This window comes from Pan paniscus, chromosome 9 (genome assembly GCF_029289425.2).
Source record: "Pan paniscus chromosome 9, NHGRI_mPanPan1-v2.0_pri, whole genome shotgun sequence".
Lineage (NCBI taxonomy): Eukaryota > Metazoa > Chordata > Mammalia > Primates > Hominidae > Pan > Pan paniscus.
Window position 1 is genome coordinate 130,904,391 of NC_073258.2, and position 19,655 is coordinate 130,924,045.

The window sequence follows — 19,655 nt, forward strand, 5'->3', positions numbered from 1 at the left end:
TTTTATTCCATAAAGCATAAGATATTTTAATGAGAAAACGGAAACAAAATCAAACCTTAGTCTCATGTTTCTATCTAAAGACACTCAAAACTAGTTTTTCCCTGCCCATCCCTTTCCTAACTGCAACTTTATGTGTGACCATGTAATAAAGGCCAGTTTAAAGATTTTTTTTTTTTAAAAAAGTTTAAACCTTTTTTAAAAAGATTAAACAATCAGGCTAGCAAAAAGGTACTCAATACATATTTTCCTTATATCAAACAAGCTAATTTCAGTACAATATAACTATACAGAATATATACAATACACTTATGTTCACAAAGCAAACACTATAGGCTCAGAACAGATTTGAAAAAACATGATATTCACATTGATTACAATAACTCTAAAAATGATTGTAACGTTGAAACGGCACTTAGTTTACAAAAAAGGTCACAAAAATATATATATATATATATATATATGTAGTCACCAAGAACTATGGTTCCTGTAAAATACTAATAGCCAGATACTAGTATATAAAATGTGAAGTTCTGATATTGTATACATTTTTTGGAAATAAAATCCAAAACCATTTTTGTTATTGTCAAAAGTCAAACATGCCAAGTAACTTAGCTATGGCCAGTGTCACCAAGTAAAGCCATACTTGAATGAGATGACGACTGGATACAAAGCTGGTGAACTGGGGACTGGCACAGTTAAGAGTTGTACTAATTCTAGGAAAGGGGTAGAAGACATAAAAACACCCATCTATGTAATTTAATTCACATTTTCTCCCCTGCATCACCTTCCCTTGAGAGTTTCACAAAATGCCAGTGCCCAGAAAGAATCACAATGCTATAACTGGCAGGGTAAAAAAGTCCCCCCGCCCCGACTTCCTTGCTGCCGGGCTATAGGCAAATATTAAAGCATGCATCAGCTACCCAAAGCCATCAGTCACCCATCTGGAAGACCATGGTGTACAGTTTCCGCCTAGGCTGGCTGCACTAGGAAATACTCCAGTTTTTAAATGGAGCCAGCCTTATGTTAGCCCTGTAAAATATTGAGCTACTGTAGCAGCAAATATGACATTACAGAAAAACAAAATTTTATTTAAAAAATTGTTACATCAAAATTTTTTTCCTTCAAATCTGTGTCCTTTAACCAAACAACAGTTTCTTCTATCACTTAATTCTGGTCTATTACCTCAATCTGACTTTCTCATTATGCTTCTCTGGAAAGACACTTCTAAATCCTGGAGATTAAATTTACTCTTAAAAATGGAAATACAGGAATTTTAAAGTAAAAAGAAAAAGTCTGTTCTAAAAGTTCTTTCACAAATATATATATTTAAATATTAAAATAGGCTACCTAGGATTTTTATAAAATGGCTTTTGAAAAGATAGTAGAGGCACAAAGAAGCCATATACTATCCTCCAAGTTGGACATAAGGTGCCACAAGGCTGCCCTACAAAGAGGCAGGCAATCTCTACCTGATGCAACGGGAGGCACCAGTAAACAACAGAAACATTAAATACATTATTGGGAACTTGGACCAAAACCAAATTTTACTCTATTAGGGACCGTTGCTTTTTTAAAAAATACCTTGAGATATAAGCAGTAGAAGTCATCACTTTGTACAAGGAAGAAAATGAATACAGTTTATGATCTTACTCCTTCCAAATACCTGATGTCATTCATTTCAGGTACCTGAAAGATGAAAAGCAGTGCAACTTTCAACAATTTAATGGACTACTCTCATTATGAGAGACTTTACACAGCATCTGTCAACTTGAAAATTAAATTGGTAACTGAAATAAAAAATCTCCTAGAGAAAACACACATAAGCTAATCCTAGAAAAGGCTCTCCTTAGAAAGCAGGTGTTTCTAAGAACTGCAGGAAAGGCTTCCCATCTTGAACACAGCTTCCACTAATACCAAGGGAAACGTGCATTAAGAGGAGAGATGACGGGGCTCCCTTAAAGCGGGAAGATTTATCCTTCCTCAGCAGGTGATGTACTTTGGTAACCTCAACATTCATTTATGGGATGATTTTTCATCTGTTTTATTGAATAATGAAATCTAAATGTGGCTAGATTGGCATTTGGGAAAACAAAGGCATTTTAATAAAAGTCCTGACACTGGGGCTCCTCCCACCACTAGGCACCAATTTTATCAGTATATCACCACAACTGTGCCTGGGACTTTAAGCTTCATCAGCAACATCAGTCAATTTAAACGAGAAAGGAAATAATAAAAGAATTTGACTTTATAAACCAGGTACTTTGAACAAAAAAAAATTTTAAAGTTAAAAAAAAGTTTTGTTTTTAATCCGCAGTCCTTACTCTTAAGTTCTTTGTAAACTATTATGCACACAGAAACCTTGGTATTAGTTGAAACCGGCCTGGGTCTTACACAGTGGGGGTTTACTTAAGTAAAAGTAGCACAAACATTTTAAAGACAATCTCAATTTTTCGGATACTGCCAAACCGAGATACCAATAACATCTGAAATCTTTGCAGAGACTATTTATAAAAACATGGAAGTGTTTTTATTTTCCCATCATAAAAATATAATCACGATAGAGTGGAAATGTCTAACTGTATTAGTTTAGTAAAAAGTTAAAAAAAAGTATGACTACTGATGGTACTACAAGTCTTCATCCCATAACTGACACAGGCTTAACCCCCCATAAATATTACAACATCTCAACTTATCTATCGTCTAAAATGAAACATCCAGAGAGCGACTGTTCTTAGTTGAGCCTGGGATTGAATCAATTCCACTTTATTGTTTAATCTGAACCATTATTGCTTTTGGCTAATTCATCTTGTTGAGGACTTTCCAAATAAAAATACTCTGTCACCATACTGTCAAGCAAAAACGACAATGAAAGATAAAAATGGGTATAGGCAAAATAAGGAACAACTTAATTTAAATGTTCATGATTTGAGTTTAAAGCCTGTGGGAGTATGCTTAGTTTTAATATTCCTCATAGACATGTTTGCCACAACAGAGCTTCCTTGTTACCCCAATTTTGTTTCACTGCTTCAGAAAAGAAAATTTAGCTTTTATACATTCATCTCTCAATAACTTTCAAAATCTAAATATATTACAAATAAAGCATCTTACGTCAATAACTTACAGTGAAAACTACATTTATTTATTACCTTTTGGCAACTTTGGGTCTGTTTCTTCTAACTGTAAACTTCACACTAGTTTTTTTTTTCCCAGTTAGTATTTTTAGAAAATTTTTAATTCTCATTCACTTGGATGTATATTTCAGAATTACAGCTTCATACTTTGCAGATGAGTGAAACAAAGTAACATATGAAAGTTTCTAATTCTTTTGTTCATTCCACAAATCTCAAACTTCTTTCAGCTAAAATATTAAAATTTTAGGATTATTCATTCAAGTAATAAGAATAATTCTCTGTTACAGAATTGCCACTACATTATACAGTAATGTATTTTTCAAGGACTATTAAAGCTAAAAGGGACTAAAACATAATCTGAGAATCTTCAAGAATAAAAGCTGATAAAATAGATAACTGGCCTCTATTTAGATTAAGAGAAAAAATTAGAAATAAAAGACTGAAAGATTTAATACAGCTTCCAAAGGCTCCCAAGAGAACCATTTATAAACTGGGAGAGTCTCCTGAACCAGCCTATTAGTTAGAAGGTAACTGAGTTACCAATAATTATGGACATCAGATGTGTTGACTAGTCTATTTCATTTGGCAAAGTATTTTAACAAGATGAAAGTTTTTTTTTTTTTGGCTAGTTATTAAGACCAAAGGGCATGTGTCATAACAGGGGATCTAATTACTGTAAGCCAGAATGATTGCTGAAATGTCAAAATGTAAGATTGAATGAGGCTATTTAAACATTTTAGTATATTTTGTCTTACTGAAATTGATTTAAAAAACTGGCAATGTAACTAAATGCGTAACTAATTACTTGAAATAAAAAGATTACTTGAAATTCAAATTAAGAAAAATCCATTTAAATATATTTGTGGGTGATAATCTCCATCTGCATCCATTTATATAAAACTTAAAATGCCAAAAAATAAAGACCAATATTAATCTCTTTATTTCTGAATAAGATGAAATCACTGACATGCTTGATGCTTCCACTATTAGAATATACCCTTTAAACATGAAAAGAACAACTGCAGGAGCTTTAACATCCATTATCATGGGTGAACATCTTTGTTTACTTCTAAAGTACATCACACCTATTTGGTAGTTAAAAAACTGAAAATAAAAGCTTGTACAAAATGCTTGGTTTTAAAAAGGCAATTTATTCTGCATTCTGAAATTTAAGCCCTTTAGATACCACAAAGTTACCCTCCTGGCCTTAAGAAAGATAGCTACGTTTAAGCACTCTAAACTGGAATATTTATGTTTAGTTACACTGGTAATTTCTAATGAATGGGATAATGTAACTGGCTATCTCTTTGCAATATTTTCAATATGTCCTGGTAAAAATTATGCATCTAGGCATCCCTAAGATGAACGTGAAATAAATCTAAATACTACTATATATACAATTATCCCTTGCAAATCTGCTTCCTAAAACAGATCCATCAACAGATCCAATATCCTTAAAGTACACATATCAAGAAAAATGTACCCTCACTGAAATAGAAAAAGGCCTTTATTTGTATCATTTTATGTTAAATACTGGTTAGTTACTGGTATTGATAAGATCTGGGCAGCAGACAACTAACCAGATATGCATTTTCACAGTATATTCAGATTTCCCATAAAACTTGGCAATGTGTATTACCAGTGAAAATCTAAAGTTTCTACTTGGGAAGGAATACCCAGTGATGGGTAATCCCTCATTCTGAGAACACAGTCAGAATATCTTAGAGCTACCAACATTGTGCTTGGCTCTGAATGCGAAGTTTTCAGGGTTGGGGATGTGCTAAAAACACTTTTAACCAATCGATCTGCAAACCATTCTTACACGTTTCTCTTCTTTATTCTTCTTTCCTTCTTTTCTTTTTTCTTTCCTCTTGCTCTTTCAAAAACAACCTCTTGGAACTAAGGGTAACAATGATTCCTGGTCATAATTTTACCTATTCTTGTCAATACAGATTTTAAAATTAATTTTGAGATTTATCTATTGCTAGGCCTAACAGTTTTCAAAGACCACAACGTAACATTAAAATTCCTGACCTTTCCAGTTGAGACACAGCAGTACTATATGAAGTATTATAGTCTGCTGCAGAAAGTAATGCAACCCTATCAGTGAAGAAGCATAAATGGTGGGAGCCTATCATAACCTGTATATGCTGATTCTCCTGAAGGGAACACACCTATGTTTGGCAGCAAATGGGTAAAAACAAGTTCATGAGTGAGGTAAAGAGTTGAAAACAAGTTAAGGACTGCAGAATATGGGCGGACACAGAGAATCTTAACCTAAAACAGTTCTAAGGAATTTAATTTACTTTTCCTTTCTTCACATGTTTTTGGGGAAAAAATTACAGGATTAGCCAATCTAAAAAAATGAAACAAATCACTATAATTAAAAATATATACATTTAGTATGGTCTAGCACCTGAACAAAATTCAGATCTTGTGTTTTGACTAAAGAACTGTATTTTCTGTCTATCAAATCAGGTGCTCTCATAATTATTAAACTTTGGGTATCTACACAGAAACTTATTCCAAAGTTCACTGCTCATGGACTTACAAATATTTAGGATCAATATTAGAGATGCTTTAATGGCACCAGATGAAAAGTATAACCAAGTCTAGAGGATCATACAAATTTCAACTATAGACCAGAAAGTTTCATATTTTTAGCAGCAGAAATGATAATATTCATTAGTTTAAGGTTTTCAGTTTCTCATTAGTCTTAATAATTTTTTTCTCCCAGATTTATGAGTCATAGATGAAAATCTTACAGTCTATACTCTTCATTGTTGCCTACGTTGTGTAAAAACTATAGTAACTGTTTTTAATAACCTTGCAATGTCTAAAAATATGTAAGGACAACGTATCGCTGTCATATGGGATTCAGTAAACAATCTAGTTGGGTGAAGGATGCAGCCTTGGCCGGTGCAGTGACCCCAGCAGTCTGGGAGGCCAAAGGAGGAGGACCACTTGGTCTAGGAGTTCAAGACCAGCCTGGGCACCACAGTGAGGCCTCATCTCTACAAAAAATAAAAACGAAGTTAACCAGGCATGGTGGAGCATGCCTATAATCCTAGATACTCAAGAGGCTGAGGCAGGAGAATGGCCTGAGCCCAGGAGTTCGAAGCTGCAGTGAGCTATGACTTAGCCACTATACTCCAGCCTGGGCAACAGAGTGAGATGCCATTCTTTTAAAAAAAAAAAAAAAAAAAAAGAATGTAGCCTCAATAGAGAATTATTTATTATGTCCAAAAGAGCACAATGAAAACATCTCCAACAACACATAAACCTATATATAAAATATAGAATATCTCCAATATTTTTACTTTATATGGCAGCACGCCAATATATGCAAGAGAACATATTGATGGGGCAGGGGGAAAACTGATCCGGGCAATGACACAGTCAGGCATTACATTCGGAGACCAGGTAAACAGCAATTTTAATCTGAAAAGCAGTATGAGAAGAGTTCCTATGAAGCTGGGATTTACATACTTCATTCTCCGTTCCTGGTCATTTCATCCACAGCTTGACTGTTGTCAATCGTGGTTCCTTGCCTTTGGAGTGGTACTATAAAGGTACAGAGAATGCCCATCTCAGTACCAAAATTTCACCATGAAAAATCATAACAGAAATGACAAAGCTTAAAGAAAAGTACGCTGGATTTCAGAAGTATTTACCATAATAATTTTTAAGAAAGCTTACCATAAATACTTCCAAAAACAACAGGCTTTACAAAATATTATACAACATCCTGTGTACAGCAGTAAGTATCTACTCAGGCCATTTGTCAAGCTGTTTAGTAATTAGTTTCTCATGCACCCTCTTGTCTCAAGAAGGTCAATAAACATCTGATTTCCTCTCTAGCTAATGATCTGTTGTTAGCCTACTTTTAACAATGGAAGAAGGAACTGGTATATGTTTTAAGTCAACCAGTTCTCCTTAAGTCTCATAGTTTCTGTTTCAACATCATGTTATTGTGTACTTACAGAAGCAATCTCTCAGTTAGGAAAAATAAAATCAGTTTCAGGGCTCAGAAAGTAAAAAGGGAAATTCTTTCCCAATCTCCCCCTCCCTCCCACCCGGCTTTTTTTGTTTAAAAAATTAAATTAAATTTAAATGTACAAGACCAAGCACAGGCACTTTCCAAAAAACAAAACTGAAGCAAAATCACAAAACTACTCAATAGTTATAGAAGACAGCTCTGATTTTGGGGGGTCATCTCTGGTTGCCTCAGCACAAGCACTGCTCTTTGGCTGCTCTGGCACTTCTTCCTCTTTTTCTGCCAGCCCACCAAGAGACCCCAAGGGAAAAGTGCTTTCACAATTCTGGGTTGAGGAGACCTGTGAAATGACAGGCATTTGAACAGAGGAGTTGCTTTCAAAACCGTGTTCTCCAAGATCATATTGAACAAGGGTCTCTTCTTGTTCCTGGTTTAAGTAGTCCGGTACTAGGAAATCACTAGATAAGAGGCAAAGGATGAAATATGGAATTAATTTTCAAACCAGTAATAGATAAGCAACAGTAAAAAGCTCTGATTTATACAACAAAACTGGGACTCTTCATTTCACTAATTGTTCAGTGAAGATTAAAACTCAGGAACTTTCAACTTATAAACTTTCCTAAATATGAACCAAAACATCCATTAAAACCAAAATGTATCAATCTTCCCCACCACCAATACATCAGGTTAATTATCACTTTCATTATAACTCTGGACACCTTAACAGCCTTTCTTGTTCTATGTAGAGGAGTTTCTATATACAAAACAAATGTAGCATGCTCACTTAAACAAAGAACATCTGAGTAACTTTAATGCTAAACTTTTCTTGATTATACATTGAGTAACAGATATATAAACCTAGCTTTGTATTACTAAACTTGACATAGGTTAGTTAAGAAACTAAGTCCTTATGCATAAATGACCTGATACATAATCTACTATAAAGTTGGGAAATGTAGAAAGTAATTTATGTGTATCCTGCTATTACATTTGGTATATGAAAATACTAATAAAGAATTTGGAAATGAATGCCTTGAGATTGGTTATGTGATAATCCTCAAAACGTGTTCAATTATTGGTCCCCACAGGCAACATGGACAGTAAAATATACTAAAACAGTGGCTACTTTCCTTAAGTGATGAAATAGATTTTAAATTTCTTCTTCATACTTTTCTGTATTTCCTAAATTTCCTACTTATAAGCATTTTTGGTAATTGAAACTAAGTATGTGAAATAAGTCTTATCTTAGAGGCTTTATTTAAATCTTTATTACTGAACTAAGAATTTCATTATACCATAATTGTCAGTAATATATGTATTTAGACTTGATAAGGTTATTTTATAATTTCATTGTTCAGTATTAATAAAAAATTAAAATCTGTTCATCTGCAAAGCAATTTAGAATGCCCTATGTTATATTTTCTAAAAAGTCTTCAGGTGTTAGAGAAGAAGAATGGAGAATACAGGGCTCTGTACAGGGACGATAAAGATAACATGAGTAGTTAACAGGAACACTATTTTAGTCCTGAACAAACTATGTTTACTATGATATGTATAACCTAAGGTTTAGTGATATGGCAACCACACATTCAGAATTAGAGATGACTGCATTAAACAAAATGAATGTCTGGTTTGAAGGGAAAAACAAAATCTACGCAGGAATAATTTGGAATTTGTTTACAAATAAGGTTTTAAGTCAGGGGTGGTGCCCACACTTGTAGCCCCAGCAGGAGAATTGCTTGACCTCAGGAGTTCGAGGCTGCAGTGCACTATGACTGTGTCTATGAACAGCCACTGCACTTCAGCCTGGGCAACACTGCAAGACCCCATCTATTCAATTAAAAAAAAAAAAGGTTTTAAAAATAAGGGTGATTTAAAATGTAAAGATTTGGGCTGGGCATGGTGGCTCACGCCTGTAATCCCACAGCACTTTGGGAGGCTGAAGCAGGCAGATCACTTGAGGTCAGGGGTTCGAGATCAGACTGGCCAACATGGTGAAACCCCATCTCTACTAAAAATACAAATATTAGCTGGGTGTAGTGGTGGGCACCTGTAATCCCAGCTACTCAGGAGGCTGAGGTTGCAGTAAGCCAAAATCGTGCCACTGCATTCCAGCCTGGGTGATAGTGAGACTCCATCTCAAAAAAAAAAAAAGGAAAGATTTGTAAAAATTTCATTTTATGAGAAACTAAGGATTCCTACAGAAGTACAATTCTTATAAACAATTTAAAACAGTTTTATATCTAGAGAAGGCCTTAGAAACCATCGTTTAAAGCTTACATTTTATCTTTCTCTAAGTTTCAAGCTTTTTCATGTGTAAAGTGACAGGTTTAATCAACAGCAGTTAGTGGCAGAGCTAGATCTAGAAGCTGATTTCCTGGGATGCCCTATAAATCAGAAAGGTAATTCTATTATAAATTAATATTACAAGAATAGAGCTCTAAACTGAATGAAAATAGCAATGACTTCATGATCTAAACCATCACACCCACTATAGTTGCCTTTGAAATTTTTCTTACTGGCCAATGGCTATTCCTTTATATAGAATATTTTTAAATAGAGAGAAGTGGTAAAGAATTTTATTAACATCTAGAGTCTGAAGTAATCCAGTATCACTAAGCATCATCTGACATGGTAAAATTTCCAGTAAGATCTATTTAAGGTCCATTACAGAATTACTTAAACCTTGTATTATTTAAAAAATATCTCAAGAGGACAAGTAGTCTACTTCTGCAGGAAAATATTTTTAATACCAACTATAAAATGTTTATAATTTTATATACGTAGAAGACTCAGCAAAATTTTATCAGATCAGGAGATTAGAGTATGAACAGTGGGAATCTGTAACAAATGTGACTGACTAGCTGGCAACCTGATGTAAAAACACAGAAGGCTGCCCTAAAAGCAGGAAAAGAGAGTTTAGAAAGCAGTTTTCCTGGTTGGGTTTTCGTTGTGCACCTCACCTGCTCTGGAAGTAGTTTGCTAGCTCTGATGCTTCATGGTTCAGACTCCTCAGGTGCACGATTAAATTTCCAGAGTTGGTGAACATGGCGCCACATGTTTTGCACTCGTAAATCCGAGGCTTGCGGATAATGTGCCGGGAAACCCTCATGTGGTGTTTATATTCCCCGAAGGAAGTGAAAGTGGCACTACATATCTGGCACCGGAAACAGCGTTTACCTTCATGCTTTAGGCGATGCATCTTTAGCGAGTAAGCCCTGGTGAACTTTTTCCCACAGCGGTCACACTGAAATGGTTTAATTCCTGTAAATAAAGCAAAACAAAATATCTAAAAACAAAAATAAACTGAAAAGTCATAAACCCTACAAATTTCTGAACTATATTTCTGTAGCAACAGATCATCTGAAAAGGCAAGAATTACCAGCAAAAACATATTCTAATTGAGTATCTCAGAAAATGTGCAGAATATGTGAAAAGTCACAAGTGCTTAAAAAGGAAAAGAAAAAAAGGCAGTAGGGGAGGCAAACTAGGTAACGTCTACTGAAGCTGATTTTTGAATGCTTTTCTAGATCATCTATTTTACTAACTTCAAAACACAATTTAACTACAGTATGTAGACAGAACCCAAATCCCCATTAACAGCACATATTATTTCATTTCATTAGAGGTTTACATTGAACAGATATGAAAATCATCAGTACCTACTCTCTGTTCCCTATCTCACAGAGAAACGAGAAGAAAGAACAATTTTAACATCTCTGAATGTAATGAGCATGACAGAACCATCATTTGATATAATGGGTTTTTTTGGGTAATATGATGTAATATTGATAGAAATAAATGAGTTATAAAGTGTATTAACAGTCTCCTCAAATTCATTATCACAGTGTTTTGGGGAAAAAAAATTTAAAACCTTTCAAAACACAGTCTACGGATTGAACAAAGTCACAGAGAATTGGTGCTAGGACAGGGACTGTAAGACCTATCTACAGAAGGGGAAAGTGAGATAGTAACTCACGCAGCTGAAAACAGCAGCAAAGATCTCTTACTCGTCAGAGGTCAGTGTTTTACCCACAAGAATCCTGTTGCCTTCATGTGATTACTGAACTAAAATTTCAAATCCCCTCTATACATTTATCCAAAATCTCTGTTATGTTTAAAAAAATACAAACTACAAAGCTGACTCATCAGGGCACACAGAGATTTAGGACTGTAGAATTGAAAGTAAATTAGCAAGAAAATATTACATTTTTAAACACACTTTTATTTGGGAAAAATTTCAAACTTAAAGAGACATTATAAGAAGAACAGCACAAAGAACACCCATACAGACCCTTTTAACCCTATTTGCTTTACCATCTGTGTTTGTGATTCTCTATCTCACCTCTATGTGCACACCTAATATGTCTTTTTATTTACAAAGTACTCACTCCATATCACCTTATGTTCTTTTAATCAGAATACTCAACACCCGTGGCAAGCAGCTTTCTGACACTGCATCATTTCAGCAATAAACCTTAGCTAATCTGTTTTCATTTGACTTCCCAGAGTTTTTTTTAAAACTCAGAAGCCCCTGTTTTCTATTTTAACTGGGACTGCAAAATAAAATGTTTTAGAGCGTTCACTTATGCACCAACAGGGAAGGTGACATTACCTGAGTGGATGAGCATGTGCTGCTTTAGGTTCTGAATACGGGTGAATCGCACCCCGCAGGTTGGACACTGAAAAGGTCTGTCGGGACCATTTGGACTTGGTCGCTCTGTACTGCTGGTGGAAGGAGCAATGTAGAGTTGGTAGGGATACTGAACATTTTCCAATCTAAAAAAAACAGACCAAAGAAGGCAACCAGGCTCTGATTTTTAAACTGAATAAACACTGCTATAGGTCAATTTTAAATGAAAAAAGATAAAACACTTAAAGACTTTTTGAAACAGTTTAACTGTTAGATTTCAAGTTTTACTTTAACAATATGAAAAACAATGTTAATGTCCAGAATGCCCCCCTTTTTTTTTTTTTTTTTTTTTGAGACGGAGTTAGGCAGAAGTCATATCGTGTAGGGCTTTAGAAGGCATAGCAAGGCCTATAGATTTTAGGTAGGAATAAAGAATGTTAAGAATCTATAGCTTAAAACAGTGACATAATCTGACTTAATTAAAAGAGAAAAGATGATTTTGGCTGCTATATGGAAAATGGATTAGGGGAAGAATGCAATCAGAGGCTACTTTGAAGGTTATTGCAGTAGTCAAGGCAGAAGATGGTGGTGACTTACAGTAGGGTGGCTACAGTACAGATTAGAAAAGTAGACAGGGATATATTTTATAGGCAGAGTTGACAGGACTTAAGGATTAACTACGAGGGAGATGAAGAGTGGTAAGGAAAAAAGATTAAGAATAATCCTCAGAGATTTTGCTTGAGAAATTAGGGGATAATGATGATGCTTACTGATGCTTACTGAAATGGGAGAAAGGCTGGAGAAGCAGGATTCAGACAAGGAGTTAGAAATCAAGAGTTCTGTCTTGGCCTTGTTAAATGTGAAATGCCCTTTATACATTTATGTGGAAATATCAAGCAGGGAGGGAGTTATGGGTATACAGATCAGACTTTGGCAGATGTTTTTCACAGCAGTCCGTACAGCACACATTCTGACTTTGCACACCATACAGTCTGTTTCAACCACTCAACTCTGCCATCCACAAACAATATGTCAGCAAATGAGCCTGGTTGTGTTCCAGTAATACTTGATTTACAAATAAAGGTGGTAGGCTGGAACTGGCCTGTGGTTCATAGTTTGCCAACACTTGGTACAGATACAATTTAAAGCAATGGGACTAGGTAGTTTTGGAAATGCTGGGGGAAAAAAAAAAGCCTTGTATAGGTACTCTCATTTATAATGTGATGATGCTACTTCATTACTTTGAAAAGTATACTGAAGTGAGGTTGTAATAAACTTCTACAACTCTTGAGATGAAATGCTTGAATTTGGAGTTGTAAACACAACCCTTAAGAGGTAACGAAATGCTATGTTAGTACTGACCGATCATCATCATCCGGAGGAGCATTAGTGCTAGACGTGCTTTGAAGTGTAGGCAACCCCTCAGAAACGCCTTCATCTACTGAGCCTGTGAATAAGAGAAAGAGGACCACTGTAATCCTTTGGTGTGAATAAGCCAAGATTGTAACTGAAAGCTATATTATATCTAAGCCTCTGACATATATTATCTAGTGTTCATATCCTGAATTATTAATCCAAAGTAGTGTTCTACATTTTTTTTTTTTTTTTGAGACTGAGTCTCGCTCTGTCGCCCAGGCTGGAGTGCGGTGGCGCGATCTTGGCTCACTGCAAGCTCTGCCTCCCGGGTTCACGCCATTCTCCTGCCTCAGCCTCCCAAGTAGCTGGGACTACAGGCGCCCACCACCACGCCCAGCTCATTTTTTGTATTTTAGTAGAGACAGGGTTTCACTGTGTTAGCCAGGATGGTCTCGATCTCCTGACCTTGTGATCCACCTGCTTCGGCCTCCCAAAGTGCTGGGATTACAGGCATGAGCCACCGCACCCGGCCGTGTTCTATATTTTTAAATGTTTGTGATTAAAAAAAAACACATGTAAGATAATAGTCTTATATTACTATTTAAGTTCTTTTAGAAATATTTCTTTGACACATTTCAGAAAGCAAGCAGGGCAATTCAAAAGTGAACAAAAATCCACATAAAACTGAATAATTAACCATTTAAGGAAACACTGAAATTCTTATTTTTTAAAACTTATTGAAGACATACAACTTGTTGTACAACTTTTATACAGAATTTAACAGATAAAGTGAACACCCGGGCAACCTCCACACACAAGCCACACGAAAGCACGGCCAGCATCCTGGAAGTCCCCATTCATCCTTCCCTCATCATAAACCCCTCCCTTCTCCAAAAGCTTCTTATGGTTATCATTTTCCTCCTCCCATTCTCTCACTTTTAAAAGTAATTTTATCTTGAATAGAAGTATCCATAAAGTAGGTATTCGTTCTTGCTGGAACACAACTTTGGCTGGACTAGGGCTGCTTCTGCCTACAGTGGCAGAGTTTAGTAGCTTTTGGTTGTGACAGAGACCATGTGGCAGTTATGTCTAAAACAGTTATCATTTTGCCTTTAAAGGAAAGTTTGCCAAGGCTTGCCATAAACAATACTTTTTAGTGTTGTCTGGCTGTTTTATATAAACCGGGTCATACTATATGTATTCTTTTGTCTTGCTTCTTTCCTCCAACATTGTGGACTCATCGTTTTTACGTGTAACCAAAGTTTATTTTCATTGTTTATAATATTCATCATTATCCATGTTACTTTTGATGGACAGTTTTTTGGCTATTAAGAACAATGCTGCTGTGAATATCCTTAATGCACATAAGCATGCTTTTCTCCATGGTAAAGACTTAGGAATGGAGGTGGTACATATGTAGGAATGGAATTGCTAGGTCACTGAACACATTTATCTTCAACTTTATTAGAAAATACTAAACTCTTTCCAGAGTGACTGTACTAAATTCACATCACTGCTAGTATATCAGAGTTGTGCTGCTCCATATCCTTACCTCCTTACCAACATTTGGTATTGCTGGATTTTTAAGTTATTACCACTGGTTTTTAAAATTATTACCAACCTGGTGTATGTCTTACAATATTTCATGGTGGTTTGAATTGCATTTCCCTTATAACTACTGAGGTGAATCTAGTGTCACATATTTACAGAATCTCCCTTCCTCCCTCTTTTGTGAAATGCCAGAGTTGTCTGCCTTTTTAGCATAAGAGTTCTTTTCACAATTTGTATATAAGCCCTTGGTCAGTGATACATACTACAAATATCTTTCCCCATCCCATGGCTTTTTTTTTCACCCTTTCTAATGGCTTCTTCTGATGACCAAAGTTTAACATTTTAATTTAATTAATCCTTTTCTCATTGTTATGGCTTTTTGGTCTTGTTTTTAAAAAATCTTTCCCTGTCTGAAATTATCTTATGAAAAGTATCATGTTTTGTGCCTTATGTTTTTTCTTTAACCCACTGGAGTTGACTTTGTGACCGAATGTCATGAAAGGTCTGCCTTCTCTGCTCTGCAGTGCCTCCTGTGTTGTATGTCATGTATAAATACATACGTCTGTTTTCGGGTTTTCTATTAGTTCCATCTGCTTATCTGTCCTTGTATTAATGCCAATCTTTAGTTACTGTAGCTTTATAATAAATCTTGCTATCAAGTAGAGAAAGTTCTCTGCCCTTGTTCATTTGCTTTCTGAACATTCTGGCTATTTTTTGACTTCTGCATTCCTGTATACATTTGAGAATCAGCTTGTTGAATACAAGTGGAAATAAATATTCCATTTCTCCCCTTCTATTTGTTTAGAAGTTACACAATATTTTCCTATTTCTTTGTATTGGTTGCCTTAGAAATTAGAGATACACTTTGTTTACCGAAGTCTAAAGTTAAAACCTTTACTTCCTTCTGGATAATACAAAGATCCTAGAAGCTTTAACTCCATTTCCCACCACTTCCATCCTGCCATTTACAAATTGCCTGATATTTTACTTCTTTGTTCTGATTAAGCCCCACAGACATTATCATATATACATGTTCTCACATTTACCTCTGCCTTTGCTGTTCATTCTTGCAAATGAAACCACTCATCTATGCTCACTTCACTTCTGCCAAAAGTCCATTCTTTATAACTTTTTTGGCAATGATTTGCTGATGATCAATTCTTTTTGTTTGAAAACATATTTATATATTTTCAAATATAAATATTTCATTTATATATTTTTCAAATATAATTCATTCTTGAAAGACATTTTTACCCTGTGTAGAAATCTAGACTGGGAGCTATTTTCTTTCAGCACACTGAGGATATCATCCCACTGGTTTCTGGTGGTGGTAAAAAGTCATATTCTTTTTAAGGTAATGTCTTTTTACATTTTTTTCCCCTGAATTTTCTCTACAATGTATCTAGGTCTGTGTTTCTTTTTACTATTCCTGTTTGGGACTGGTGTCTTTCATCAAATCTGGAAAATTTTCAGCCAACCTCTCCTCTCTCTTTAGAGCTTCCATCAAACCTACATTTGTTGTCTTCCACACCCTTCTCCTCTTTGCTACTGCAGTTTCCACCACTGTGTCTCTCTCTGTGTAGCACTGAAGTAATTTCTTCTAGTTTATCTTTTAATTTCCTAATTCTCTTCTGTTGAGTGCAATGTGCTGCCAAAATGTTCATGGAGATTTTAATTTTGGTTATCATTTTTCTTTTCTAAAAGTCCCATTTGGTACTCCTTAAATCTGCTATGTCACTTTTTATAGTTTACTGTTCTCTGCAATTATTGTTCATGTTTATTTTGTTAAATACAGTAAGCATATTTACTTTATATCTGTGCTTGAAAACTACGCCAAGTGGCAATGCCAATATATTTCTGCTGCATTTAAAAAACACATTTTTTTTTTCCTGTTGGTTCTCTCTCTGCCTTGTTTTCTTGAGTACTCTGGTAATTTTTCGACTGGTTATTGCCCTTGAAAATTATTTGTAGGAAATTGAGTTGCTGAGGTCAGGATACATAATGCCCTTTTCCAGAGAAGTTTTATGTTTGCTTCTGCTAGGTTCCTGGGCAGCATTAGCTATATGAGATTCACTGTTTGAGATTCCTTGGCCTACCCACTCAAAGTCTGTGTTGTAACAATTTGTAAGTGGTCTAGCAGTAACTTCTCAGGGATGTGTTTTCCTCTCTTTTTCCTTTTCTAGTCTGCTCATTGCCAAGGCAGGTTTTTCTACAGTCTCCTGGAGTTTGGAGGACAGGGAGCAGGTTTAGTTCTGACAGTACAATCCCAAAGGACAATGCACATGAGCATGCTTTTCTCCACAGTATATACTTAGGAATGGAAGTGGTATATGTGTAGGAATGGAGCCGCTAGGTTACTGAATATATTTATCTTCAACCTTATTAGAAAATACTAAATTCTTTTCCAAAATGATTGTACTAAATTTACATCACTGCTAGCAGTATATCAGAGTTGTGTTGCTCCATATCCTTACCAACACTTGGTATTGCAGGATTTTAAAATTATTACCAATCAGGAACGTGTTACAATACACACATTAAGCAGGGAGCAGGTTTAGTTCTAATGTAAACCTGCTCCCTGCTTAATGTGTGGGGCAACTTTTCTAAGACTTTACAACTTTTACACACTCTGAGCTTTCAGTTTCATTTCTCCTGCTCTTTGAGTTGATCAACCAAAGCCCATTTGTGTTTTGGCAAATGTCTTAAAGGCAAAACTGATTTTAGTGCTCTGATGATCTACTTACCTCCCTGGGCCAGGCTTTCTCCCCTAATTTAACCTTGCAGTTCCTTGGCCATCTTTTCAGCTTTTCAAACAGTTTTAAAGTGAATTTTTAAAAACTTAAAATTTGTTGTTTGTGGTGGGACAGTAGACTCAAACAACCTAGCTTATTCTCATTAGGTAATGAACTCTGCCAATTTCTTTACTGAACACAAACCAGCTGTGTTGCACCAAATGAACAAATCTGAGCCTCTGAGAATTTCGGTCTTTTAATAGCAAACAAGCTTTTGGTTATAATATTTTAATGAAAATGAAAATGTGGCCGGGTGCAGTGGCTCATGCCTGTAATCCCAGCACTTTGGGAGGCCGACGTGGGTGGATCACAAGGTCAGGAGATCGAGACCATCCTGGCTAACACGGTGAAACCCCATCTCTACTAAAAGTACAAAAAATGAGCCGGGCGTGGTGGCGGGCACCTGTAGTCCCAGCTACTCGGGAGGCTTGAGGCAGGAGAATGGCGTGAACACGGGAGGCAGAGCTTGCAGTGAGCCGAGATCGCGCCACTGCACTCCAGCCTGGGCGACAGAGAGAGACTCTGTCTGGAAAAAAGAAAAAAGAAAATGTACTAACTGTAACAGTTTGTACACCACTACATACATGTGAACATTTAATAAGTATCATCTGCTAATGAACATATAGGATGAAATTTCCTTCTGATGAAGATTTGGAATCTAATACTTAAGTTTCCCTCTTTGGAACACTTGAATTGCTGTCATTAGGAAACAGGTACATCATCCACTTAAGTAAAAAGCATTTTAAAGAACTAAATTTTAAGGCATCCAAACTTTATTTAATCACTTGTACTGGAAAACTTGTGACAGGGTTACATTTTGCCTTGACTTCTTAAATGAAGGACACCAAATAGAACTTATTTTTTGTTTCTTGATGACTCACCACAATCATAAAGAACACTCATTACTATACAGTGTTCTAATACTTGCATATACTCTGAGGCTTTTGAAAATAGGCAGGACTATGTGTGTTTACATTCATTCCCAATTGCACCCCCATTCTTTCTGGTCTCCCCATTCCATCCCTTCTGGTGTATGTGTAGCATTTCTGTGTGTGTCTTTTCTTTTTCTTTCTCTATCAAACGGCATTTCTGCTTTTCCCCTATGTCTACTTATGCAAGTTACTCCCAGGTTCTTCTGACTTGTTTTTAATCCAGATGTAGCACAGAGAACCAGATAATGCTGCATTTTAAGAAAGAACTGTTTACTTGTCAGTATCTTCCCATTCTCAGTTTTTTCCTTAAAGAAAAGAAAAATAAACATTAACTTTTCAATCAGTCCTGGGATAAGAAACTGGAAAAACGCCAGTATTTAGAGTTGGTCCCATGGACATAAAGATCTATTTTACGGTATTCTGAACTTATTCAGAGCACAGACAATATTAAAGCTTACAGGCAAAGGCTTGCCAAAAAAATGCCTGGAGTTGTGATAAGGGTAGGCCAAGAAGACTGGCATTTGCTTCTCACTATCAGGCAGGCCATACTCTTTCTAGGAGGGAATGGACTCTTGGTGAGGTGAGAATAAAAACCACACTGTCTGGGACTGATTCTAGTACCGTCAAAGGTTTGTTTAAAAAGCTGGTTGAAAAGAACTAAAATGCAGTACAAGATACATCTAGCAGATAGTCCTTCTTAAAACAAATCCATCTCTACATTCTAAAATGTCTAGATCCCCTAATTCAATGGATAGAGAGCATGCAAAGCAAAGCAAAACTATTTTCCCTCACCCATGGCTACTGAATGCACCAACAGCTAAAAATGAAAGCCACTCCAAGCTAAAATGAGTTAAAACAGACTTTTGGAATTCTATGTATACTGTGGAGGTAAACACATAGTGTTATATCACTTATGCAACTATCAGCAAAAAATAAATTTTGTGCAACTGTTTTTCTTGAAATGATGGTTTTTGCAAATAACACAAGTAATCATATGAATTGGAATTTCAGTTAAACTGATTTAACAGCAGAATATATACACATATATATACACACACACATATATATATACACACACATATATATGCACAATATTACTTTCCTGAGGTGACAGTGATGTTTCTTAAATTATTAAAATGAAGTTTCCTTTCTACCCTATAGGGATTCTGTTCTCAGTGGTAGTGAGGCTAAGAATTCTGGTCAGACACTTTTCACCTTGTGAAACAGTAAAACTGATTCACAGAGACAATCAGCTTTATATGG

The 19,655-nt window shown here is 35.7% G+C and overlaps 1 protein-coding gene across 12 annotated transcripts in view; it reads right to left on the bottom strand.

Annotated features, from left to right (window-relative positions):
- Positions 1 to 19,655, bottom strand: part of ZBTB44 (zinc finger and BTB domain containing 44) — an 88,064-nt gene continuing 68,409 nt past the window's right edge. For 4 of the 12 annotated variants that reach the window (XM_008973280.7, XM_034934072.3, XM_034934068.3 and 1 more), the window contains 4 exons: positions 13,124 to 13,208; positions 11,744 to 11,907; positions 10,092 to 10,392; positions 1 to 7,586 (listed from right to left, as the gene is read on the bottom strand). In XM_008973280.7, the coding sequence (XP_008971528.4) occupies positions 7,304 to 7,586; positions 10,092 to 10,392; positions 11,744 to 11,907; positions 13,124 to 13,208 (833 nt within the window). In that variant the 3' untranslated portion in view covers positions 1 to 7,303. The remainder of the gene's footprint in view (positions 7,587 to 10,091; positions 10,393 to 11,743; positions 11,908 to 13,123; positions 13,209 to 19,655) is intronic. The other 8 variants (XM_008973283.6, XM_063608309.1, XM_055095111.2 and 5 more) reach the window with 5 other exon arrangements.